At 46.3% G+C, this 11,572-nt stretch overlaps 1 protein-coding gene across 6 annotated transcripts in view; it reads left to right on the top strand.

Moving 5' to 3' along the window:
* The first annotated feature begins 985 nt into the window (after positions 1-985).
* Positions 986-11,572, top strand: part of LHFPL3 (LHFPL tetraspan subfamily member 3) — a 262,454-nt gene continuing 251,867 nt past the window's right edge. For all 6 annotated transcript variants that reach the window (XR_006165365.1, XM_042793148.1, XM_042793151.1 and 3 more), the window contains exon 1: positions 986-1,733. Coding sequence is in view for 5 of the 6 variants with exons in the window: in XM_042793148.1 (XP_042649082.1) it covers positions 1,265-1,733 (469 nt within the window). In the remaining variant the exon portion in view is untranslated. The remainder of the gene's footprint in view (positions 1,734-11,572) is intronic.

Raw genomic sequence — 11,572 nt, 5'->3', positions numbered from 1 at the left:
GCAGCCGCTCGCCCTCCCCAGCCTCTCTCCGCTCCGGAGAGGACAACCCTCAGAGCGCCGAATACGTGTGCCATCGATTACTGCTGTTAACTCAGGCTCAACGCATAGGTCCGGGACTGCAAATCCAAGTGTCACTGTCGTAGGAATGATTATCACCAGGCGCTAATTGCTCATTAATATATGCTAATCACTGCTGCATGCCAACACCCTCAATGCACTGAGCGCCAGGCCAAAGACACTTGACAGGAGCAGAGCTGCTCTTCTCCACGGGTGCCACCTCACCACCCACGCCGAGAGCCGCCACCATGGCCCCACGGCGGCTCTGCGCTCACGGCAGTGGTCTTCTCCATGTCTGCCAGCCCACCTCCCGAGGTGAGCAGCAGCTCAGGATGGTTTCTGCATTCCACCGGCTCAAGACTCTGCCCCACCGGAGGTTCGCTTCAAGCAGGAGACAAGCATCTCCAGGCTCCACCTGCGCCGGGGCAGGAGGCCGCTGCTCACCACACCGCCGGCGATTCGGCAGTTACAGCCGTCGGCCGAAGACGGGCTGATGTTTTGTGAGGGAACGGGAAAAACACACACACACAGGTTTTAAAGTTTAACATTTTGCCCGAACACGTCTCCCAGGACACGCAGCCTGAGCAGAGCCGGCAGCAGCTCGGCCAGGCAGCCGCGGCCCTGACCGGCAGAGGCGCCGCGGGAGCCCGCCGGGCTGAGGAGCGGCCCCGGCCGCCGGGCTGAGGGGAGGCCCCGCCGCAGCGCTCCCGCCGCCCGCGGGGCTCGCCCTTCCCGCGCTTCCGCCCGGCGACAGGGCGCCCGCGGCCCGCCCGCCGCCTCCCCGGCCGTGCCCCGTCCCGCCCCGCCGGCGGCGGTGGCGCAGGGCGGCGGGGCGCCTCCGGCCCCGCGGCGGGCGCTGTGGCGGCTGGCGCCCGGCGCGGCGAGGAGCCGCGGGCGGCGGCAGGAGGGCGGGCTGCGGGGCGGGCGGTGTGCGGCGGCCGGCAGCGCTGCGCTGCGATAGGCGGCGGCGGGCCATGTTGGTGCTGCCGCCGCGGCCGCCGCTGCCGCTGCTGCTGCTGCTGCTGGCGCGGAGCCGCTGAAGCCCGGCGGAGGGGCTCGCCGGCTCTCGCACGCAGCGGCGGCGGCGGAGCGCGTCGCGTCGAGCGGAGCGAGCGGGGAGGAGGAGGAGGAGGAGAAGAAAGGAGGAGGAGGAGGAGGAGGAGGAGGAGGAGGAGGAGGAAGGGGAGGGGGGATCTTCTCGGCGAGGATGCCCGGAGCGGCTGCAGGGACGGCGGCGACAGGAGCAGGCTCGTCAGGAGCGGCAGCAGCGGGGATGCTCCCGGCTCAGGAGGCGGCCAAGATCTACCACACCAACTACGTGCGGAACTCGCGGGCCATCGGCGTGCTCTGGGCCATCTTCACCATCTGCTTTGCCATCGTCAACGTGGTGTGCTTCATCCAGCCCTACTGGATCGGGGACGGCGTGGACACCCCACAGGCGGGCTACTTCGGGCTCTTCCACTACTGCATCGGCAACGGCTTCAGCCGGGAACTCACCTGCCGGGGCAGCTTCACGGACTTCTCCAGCCTGCCCTCGGGAGCCTTCAAAGCTGCTTCCTTCTTCATCGGGCTCTCGATGATGCTCATCATCGCCTGCATCGTCTGCTTCATCCTATTCTTCTTCTGCAACACAGCCACCGTCTACAAGATCTGTGCCTGGATGCAGCTGACCTCGGGTGAGTGGGGGGCAACGGCCCCGGCCCCGGGGGGGCTCCGCACCGCCCGGCCCGGCCCCGGCGGGGGGGGCGGGGGGCGCGGGCGGCTCTGGAGAAACTTGCGGCGCCGGCGGCCGCCCGGGCCGGGCGGGGACAGCGGGGGCGGCCGAGGGGCGGCCGGAGCGGGCCCGGGGTGCCCCCGCCGGGGCAGGAGGTGGGGAGGACAGGGGGGCCGGGACGCATCAACAGCGTTGCAGAGCGGTGCCGGTGCCTGCCCCGGGCCTCCCCACTGCCCCGCGTGGGGAGCGGGCGTGGGCCGAGGTCAGGCTCAGCCCTTCAGCCCCTCGCACCCCCCGCGGAGCAGAGGTGCCCGGAGAAATTGCCCGGTTTCGGCCTGTGAGCCGCCCCGGTGAGCATCGAACTGCACCGGGGAGGGCTGGCGGGCAGCGGCAGCCCCAGGCTATCCTCCGGCGCTTGGTCTGTTGCTAAAGGTCAGGAGAAAATGGCAGTGGGGGCCGTAGGGACGCTTCGAGCGGGCGACAGTGGGCGAAGGCAACTGCCAGCCTGTTGAAGGTTAGTCCTGAGCCCGGGTTTCCACCTGGTCAGGGCAGAGCCCGCTTTGGTTCAGCGGGAGGGGATGGCGGTGGGTTTGCTGGCCAACTGGAAGGGCAGCTGAGGTCATTGCATGTTACATGCGGGAGTTTTGGTTGAGGTCTGTGCCCTCTGTTCACAAGGTTTATTTTATTCTGTGTTTTAGGAGTGTAAAGAAAAAAAAAAAGAAATCATTTCAGTTGTTAGTTTTGACTCAGAAGGTCTCCTGACTTCATTTGACTTTCCCCATCACATCCAGTGTCTCCCTGGGGAAACCGCATGATAAGAAAGAGGGAGAACACCAGGACATCCCTTTTTGCATTTCTAACACAGCTTTCCCTCTGAGTTAGTAGAGAACTGGTGATTTGTGTGCAGCTGGGAGGCAGAGGAGAACAGAATGGTCTGTAGAGTTGAGATAGTAATAAAATTAGTTTTAGTGAGATAGAAAAGATCAGTTCTTCCATAATTTGGAAAAAAAATAATCTAAAATCAAAGCATACTTTCTGCTTGTCTCCCTGATAAAACCCTGAAAATGAGAAGTTCTGGCTTTGCATGAATAAGCTGTTAGGGAAACAGAGCAAAATGTCTCCAAAATGGGCTCACAATCACTTTTTCAGTCCCCTTAATTGACCTACATTCATTTCAGTTTCCGAGTAATAATTCTTCTGAGTTGTTCGCTGAGCAGCTTCAGCGTTATTCAACGTGCTACCTAGTCCATGAGGCTTAGTGGAAATTTCTGGTTTATATGAAACAGCTTTAACCATTTCTCTCCGTGATGCTGTTTTTATTCGTGTTATGTATATTTTTATGCTGTTTCTGTCACTTAAGTTTCCATATGGTTTCTTTCTTGGGGATTGATCTGCAGTCACTTGAGGTTGGTAGATTTTTCCCCGATTCCAGTGACACTAGGTTTGGGTTCATTATCTTTGCATTGGAAATCCTCTTTGGTGCTGCCGGCTACTTTGTCTATTCAGTAACACGCATTCTGGTATGGTCTTACTAATTGTACGCAGTCATGTCACTTGGCTCCAGGCAGAGCAAACTGTTTCATCTTTGCACCACTGATGTCTCCTCTGCTCCGTTAAGGACTTTTAGCTTTCAGCTGTCTCCTCTCCTTATGACTCTGCTGGTAAAAGGTGGTGTGAATATTCACTGGTTTGGTGCATCCTCAGCCTGTTTTGTTCATGTCCAGTATGCAGTAGGACAGCACAATTTCCAAATCCCTTACACTTTTCAACATCAGGGATAATGGTGTTTTATTTATATGGCTCCACTGCTTCATGCTGACTGAAGCTAGTGCAAGGTAGATAAAAATGAATCTGAGTCCTTTATTGTGTTGCTGCACAGGTGAATAATAATGTTTAGAAACCGCTGCATGCAGCTGATCTACAGGAGGCCAAGCAGTCTATAACCATGCTGCACGTGTGCAGGTGTGACACTGAAGGTATGTTTTCAGGCAAAATAACACAGAATTTTTGTCATCTCCAAAGCTGGTAGATGCACTGTTGGCATTAAAAGTCAACAAAAGGAGTTTTAAGTCAGCAGCAGAATCCCTTTTGAGACTGCTTACCCTCAAAATTAAAATAATAGGGGAATACATGTATAGCCAAGTGGTTATTGGCCATCTTTCCCTGTTTGTACATGAATGCCCTAGAACTCGAACAATGTTGGGTGTTGAAAGAGCCTGGCTTTGTTGTTTGCTGAATGTTTTACCTTAATTCGGCATTTACCTGACTGTTCATTTCTGTATTACCTCCAAAAAGTTAAAGAGGAGGAAAACTACCAGAAAATCCATAGTGGTTTGGGTTGCATCCTTTGAAGAAGAAGGCTGTGGTGGTGGGACAGAATGAAAACTTAGAATAAAATGTGCAGGACAAGAGTTATAATGAGTTTTGATAGGTTTTCTCTGAGCTATATGACCCACTTCTGTTATTATTTTACTGTTTTGAGAGTATATGTAATAGGCAATAATAAGCTTACGATGCTTTTCTCACAAATAACAATACAGTAATGTCATCTATACATGCATATAGTTCTGTGTAGTACAGGAACAAAATTGAACCTGAAGTAGTAAAATAAACGAGCCTGTGAGTATAGCTTTGATTTTGCTTGCTATTATGTACCTTAGTAATGTTGGCATTCAGTTAGATCATTAATAATACTTAAAATTGGTGTACTTCTCCTTAGAAGCAGTTTTTCGATGTGGGATCATGCTTGATTTAGGATTACAAACAAAAGCTTGGGAACAATTTTTTTTTTCAAAAGATTTGATCACATTCTGTCCTGCATGAGTCATTTTAAATTGTCAGCATGATATAGCTCTTGTTTTGAAGAGGTGTTTTTTAAATAAGGAAAAGATAATATCCTGGACACATGCATTTTCCATCCTTGTTGCTATCTAATTATGTCTATGACATGATTAAGCAGAAAAATCCTAGGAAAAAAGCTATTTCCTTTGTGTATGTGAGGACAACATACATTAGACTCCTTATGATTTTGCCATGGCTTAGACTGCTTTTTTTGTTCTATGTGCATAATGCTGTCAGGGTACACTTGATATCTTGAGAGCCAGTGTTGGCAGCCTTGTCCTCCATCCCCTAGCCTCCCCTTCTGCAATTTCAAATTTATATGTACAAACACTTGCATGTATACTTATCAAATTTGAGCAGCTGCATGAACACAAACACTTAGTGAAAGCATTAGAAATGAGGTATTGCTGCTCTTTACTACCCTACATCTCAAGTTTGCAAGAAACCTCACAAATAAAGATATTTCTTGAGATTTATTCCTTCATAAGTTAAATAAATTGAACAGTTCTGTCATTGTGATTTTTTCCATTATTAGACATTTGTGATTACTTTTTTTCTTTACTAGGATGTTGCAAGTTACAGGAAGGAGAAAAGTGGAGAAAGCAAAAGAAAGGCATAGAAGTGTCCCATGGACAAGTATGATGAAACCAACATCTGTGTTTTTCAGGAGATGCCTAACCCCATGCCCACAATAAGAGCACAGTTGAACAAAACAACATAAAACCTCTGTACTTTGGCAAACCACAGGCCAGTCCAGTCCAGTGATCTCTGACAGTGGTCTGTAACATGAGTCCACAGAAGCATCAGAGCAGCTGAGGCTCATTTTGCCCTCAGTACTCTCTGTCCTCCAGCGCTTGTGTTTAGGGATTTCTTGAGATAAGCCTTGGCATTTAAAAGCTCTTGCTGGAATTTCCTTTTTGTGACTTCGGTTACTTAGTGAACCTATGTCAACTAGAGCAAGGAGTTTCACCGCTTAATGTGTTGTGTGAAGATTCAGTAGAATTATTTATGTTTTAAACCTTGTACCTGCCCATTTCATTTGATCCCCCCAGCTCATGTATTGGAAGAGGCTGTGACCAGGGGACTCCCAGACACGTTCCTTGTGCTGGTCCTGATTACACCTTTGCTGTACCCCCTTAGTTACCTGGTTTTGCGACCTGATGAATCCTTGGCTTCTTAGTCTTTCCTTAGTTGTTAGGTTGTACTTTACCCGCGATCCTCCCTGCTGCCCTTCCCGCAGCCATTTCCAGTCTACTGTATCCTTCTGGAGGTGGCGGGACGAGAACTACACACAATAGTCAAGACAGACAAACCAGCCACTTATACAGCGACTTAATAATATCTCCTTCATTCTTTGTTTCTTTCCTAGCAATTTCTATATACTCACTTTTTCAGTTAGTGAACAGTGGGCTGATGTTTTCACAGAACTACCCTGTTATAACCCCAAGATCTCAGTCCTGAAGTGGTAATAGTCTCCTTGGAGCACATCATTTTGTGTAGTTAGGTTTTTTCTCCTGAAGGAATCTACTTCGTGTTGGTTTATCTACATTGACTTTAATTTGCCTTTTTATTGCCTAGTCACTCAGTATTATAAAGTCTTTCTTCATAGTCAGCCCTTATCTTAGCTACCCTGAATGAATATCAGCAGCAAACTTTGTCACCTCACCATTTACCCTGTTTTCCAGCTCATTTATAAATAAGCGAGCAGCTACCAAGTTCCAGCACAGATCCCTGCAGGACTCCACCATTGACCTCTCTCTGCTTGGAAAATTGACAGTATTCTTCTACCATCTGTTTCTAATTATTTATCCTTGCAAGGACATTTATTTTTATCCTCTGGGAGTTTAGGTTTTTTAAGACTTATGAATGACAGACTTATCAAATGTCTTTTGGAAATCCATGTGGACTTTATTGATGAAAATATTCCACAGTATGCATTAATTTTTACTTCTTTGGAGAACTCTAGTACTTTTGTGAAAAATCACTTAAAATAGGTGTGTTGGGCCTACCTTACTCTCATCCTTTCATCACACAAATACGCCGTGTCTGTGCATGTGCTGACACACTCTGTTGTCTTTCATAGTCCTTACCGATTTACATGATATCAGTCTTTCTGTGTTTCCCCAGGTTTTCTCTGGACCTGTTTTAAACCTGTTTTTAAAACTGGTTTCTTGTTGCTCCACTGCCAGTTCTTTGGAGCCAAAGCAGCCGTAAGAGAGAGGTTATTACATGCCACAGTTAAAAGTTCATTTAAAACAGGGAATTGTTTCAGAATGCAAAGGTGAAATTCTTCATTGCAGGTGTGTTGTTTGCCTTTATATTTGAAATCGGTCTGCAGGACCAGGTGACTTTTATATAAGAGTCTTAAAAGGCTTGACCTTGATGCTCTCAGAGCCTTTGTTACTGCTGTTTGTCAGATCTTGGTGTAGGGGTAAATTCCAGAAGGCTAGATAAAAATCCAGTCTTGTGCCAGTGTTTTAGCAGGGTATCTAGTGGAGTCAGACAAGGATCTTGTTTGTAGCCTCAGTATCCTTAGCAATTAGTTGGGAGAGTAATACACATTTATGGCTGCTGAACTTTGCAGGTGGCACAAAAATTATTTGTTTAATAAATTATAATAAAGAGAGCTAATTCCATAGACTGATTTGGATGTCATCATAAACTGGGCTTGCTTCAACAGCCTGTATTTTAATACACCAAATGCAGTGTAAGACTTCTGGGGATCAAAATGTAGGAGGCATCGTACGGATGGGAGAACTATGGAAATTACGTGTTATGGAAAACAGTTATTTAGAAGAGAAATTAGAGGCTGTAGTAGATGGGCATCTGCATGTGAGCTCTCACTGCAGTGCTGCACTTAGGAAGTACGATGTGGTCTCTAAATCTGTAGTCAAATAATAGGACTGCCGTTGCCCGCAGTGGTTCCTGTGCCCGCTCTGGACAGGTCAAACATCTGTCAAGACTCCCTTTCAAGTAGAAAGTAGAAAGGATTTCAAGACTAATTTAAATAAATGAAAGAAGAAGAGCTAAAAGGATGAATTTTCTTGCTATTCAAAAGAAGATTAAAAATTGACAGGTTATGGTGTATGAGGACCTACAGGGGGAGATTCCATGTCATGCAGTGCTCCTTAACTTGACAAATGCTGTGTTTGGAAGCTGGAGTTACACAAATTTGCATTAGCCATGAGGTATATACACTTGTAACCTGTTAAGTTTCATTTGTTAATTATCTTTACAGTGGTTTCTTTTTCACTTAATGTCTTTACATAAGATTGGGTGCTTCTTTCTAAGAGGCATGGACTCATTCACCAGAAGCAAAGGACCTTTATCAACACTGCTGCCAGTTTCTGTTCCCATCGTGTCTCCCATTGGTAAAGCAAAAGGCAAACAGGAGGCCAAAGGGAGAGGAAAGCAAGTCCAGAAACATCGAGCAGGTTTTTGAACTGAATTTCAGCATTGATGCTGACTTTGATAAGGGCATTAACACCCCCCACCCACCCACAGCAGTAGTGGGTGTCGGACCTTTAGAGAGAAAATTCTTAAAAATCAGAGATAGTGAAGGCTCTGACCATGGTAAAATGAGGATTGCCTCTGCATCTCGGGGAAATGGGGTGCTGGATTGAGCAGGTGGGCAAGGAGAAGGGAAAGAGCTGAGTGCTCTGCTTGCCAACAAATAGACTCTCATCAAGCCTATAAGGACAGCTCCTAATTCAAGCGGTCCTGGTGCACGTGCTTCTTTTTTGCAGAGGAGAAATCATGCTGCTGATACGATTTTCTGTCTGTTCAGCTCCAGAGGAAAATTTCCCATGAGGCTTAATAGAGATCCCCAGGGCCTTCAGCATCTGGCTGGGAGCGCCCCGTGGTAGCCTCTGTTCTGCAGCTGTCGTGCTGGCTGCAATGAGTGTTGCTGGGAAGTGCTAATGCGAGTTGGAAGGGTAGCTGGGTAGGTTGGAAAGATGAGGCACTGAAGGTTTTATTGGGAAGCTGTGGATGAAATGAGTGATAGGGCTGTGCAGCCTTTTCAGTTTCATTGTTTTGTCTGAAGTAAACATTTTCATGTATTTCATACTTTGGCTATAAAAATGAAGGTGAAAGGTGTATCTTGTGAACTGTGGAAATGAGAGGGGAATGCTCTGCCACAGTGTCCCCTCTCCTTGTAATTTCTTTTCCCAAATATCTTGTGCCTACAATATCAAAAGTTCTCTCCTGCATCCTGTCATCCCTTGCCTTCAGTAGCTAAACTCTGACTCCTCACAGGCTCTTCATCTGTGTAGTTGACAAGGACACAGCTTGTGTTATAGTTGGCAGAAAGCTATTTGTATGTTGATTTCATGTCCTCAAGTTTCCGTCTAGATTTGTTAAAGGATAAATTATCCCCGTCTTTCCACTGGTGGGAATTTGGGATCCTTTCTGCTCTGCCCAGGAACCAGATATTTCACAAAACTTGCAGAAGTTTGGTATCTTGGAGGCTTGTAGCATCAGTCAAATTAGGTTGAAATTGGTCATCAGGCTCCAAATCACACAGCCACGTCAATCTTAATCCCAGAGAGAACCTGGCTAAAATGTATCACATAAGAAGTGTGTGTCATTTATTTGTATGAGTGATTTGAGACTTTGATAACAACACTTGTTTTTGAAGGATAAAGGTGTTTTGGGAATGGAGAAGAGATATTTTCTTTTGTTTTAGAGTGTAATAAAAATTTCAGCATCTTATAACTCTTCCAATTGCCTTTTATGAACATCCTGGGCGCTGTGGTCCACTGTTTGAAAAACACTAAGATAACAGAATAATAAGATATGAGACGAAATGCATGAAGTTGTCCAGGCAATTTGAGGACGAATTCCATTTCACCGAAAAAAAGATATATGGGAGGGCAGAAAGGAGAGGAGAAAGAAACTGGGAAATAATTTAAGAGAGGAGCATATCACCTATTGAAATGTGGGGAACTGAGAACTTGAACACTGTTGTGAAGGAGAAACGGGAGTGGGGTTTTGGAAAGCAGCTGGTGGTTGGTGCAACTCAGTTTTCTTGCACTTGAAGGGGCTTCACTGGCATATGATACGGCTGTTGCTGAGTTATTTCAAAAATTCCTTGTGAAAGCTTAATGAAGAAAATTACTATATGGGAAAATTAAGCCTGGAAGAAGAGAAACATGGATATTATCAGCAGTAGAAGGCGTGGAATGAAAGAAGGCTAGATTTCAAACATTAAGGTTATTTTACCTTTTGAGAAGTGAACCTTTTTAGCACGGTGGTATAAATAGCATTAGCTTTGATCTTGCAAACATAAAGACAGTAAACATATCAGAACAGAAAATCTGTCGTGTGATCAGACAGTGTGGACTCAATATTTGAAAACTAACAAGATCCAGCTGTGAGGAATGGCAGGGTCACAGTAGTGAGGCATCACAAAGGAAAAAATAAAACCATTTTTACTCAGAAATGGTGAAATGAAAAAAAAAAAAAGACATGAACAAGCCTAGAGCCTGAAAAGTCTGCAGAATTCGATAACATCAGTTACTACTAGCATTGTTAAAAATGCAGTGGCATCATGACAGAGTGAATAGCTAGAATATGCATTACTATGTGGAACAGTGTGCAAATCTCAATTACTAAGAGAGAATTATGGGTAGAATCCTTAAGAAGGGGAATATAATAGACTTCAAGATATATCTATTCTAAGGAAGATATTATCCGTCTTCATGTTGGCATTCAGAGATGCAGAAGACTTGAAACAAGCTGGCCTTAGAATGAGAAGGTCATACATACCAGGGGAAAAGGTTCCTTTATTTTCTCCTTGAGAAGCCAGATGCAAATTTATGAATTTCATTGATTTTAAAAGGTAGCTGATGGCCTCTGTGGAGAGGCTCTTTGACACAAGCACATCATGTGCTATTTCAGAGAATATTATTCAATCAAGTAATTGAGACTGCATCAGAAGGAGAGAGCTACTGAATAAACAGTTTGAAATAAATTATTACAAACAGTTGATGAGTTGTCATGCATTCCACTTTCCTTATTTTTCTGGTTATCTTTCAGAAAGGAGAAGTTTATAGAGAAGAAAGCCAGACATGCTATACTTGCAAGGTCAAAGACAAATATTCCGAGTTGAGAGGTTTAGAAAACGCCACTTGTGAAACCTTGAGAGGTTCTTTTATTTACTGCTAAAAGTCAGAAGTCATGGACCTTACTTGTAGAAGTTCACTGAATAAGGTGAGCGATCTCATGTGATTAACGTGGCCAGAATGGGTCTTGTACTGCTCAGCTAAACTGTACCTCTGCAACCTCCGCCCTACTTTATTTGTCATGATGAACTTTGCGTACAGCAGAAGTGTGAATAAAATAGGACAAGGTCTCTTAAAATCAGGGAAGGTTTCAGCAGGGAGGGGAGGAGGGCGGGCTAGCAGCAGTATATTTTCCTCCTGTCTGACCTTCTGCCTCTTCCTCTGCAGTAACAGGCTTCTGGAGTGGCTGCAGAAAAGTGAGTGCTCCTCAACAATTTGTAACATGGAATCTCTTGATGTGGGAAAGAGGAGTCCTGGAGAGGGTTGTTTTGCAACAGCCTAGGTGACAGCATGTAAGCGAGAAACGCCTACATAAATGATCCTGTGCTTCTTGGAGATTAACAACCCCCAAAGTGAGGCTCAGACATTTCTGTATCAAGTTATCTCCTCAGCTTGCCAACAGAGGGATGCACTGGCTATGCCTGTACCTGCAAATTAAAACCAGCCTCTGGTGCAGAGTCAGCTGGCACACTGGCCAGTGGCCATACTATTACATTTTTCCCTTCTAAAACTGGTTCACCGGACTCATATTGCCTATTGGGAACCATTCCTGGCATGTCTTAACTTGCAAACTGTGCCCTGGCAATATTTGGAAGATTGTTAGTTGGAACAGACTAAAACCACTCCTGTGACACATGCTGTGGGACAATTCTAACAATTTAATAGCGTAAACAGT

This window comes from Tyto alba, unplaced genomic scaffold, assembly GCF_018691265.1.
Source record: "Tyto alba isolate M040663 unplaced genomic scaffold, T.alba_DEE_v4.0 Super-Scaffold_2, whole genome shotgun sequence".
Taxonomy (NCBI): domain Eukaryota; kingdom Metazoa; phylum Chordata; class Aves; order Strigiformes; family Tytonidae; genus Tyto; species Tyto alba.
This window is presented reverse-complemented; position numbering and strand designations above follow the sequence as displayed.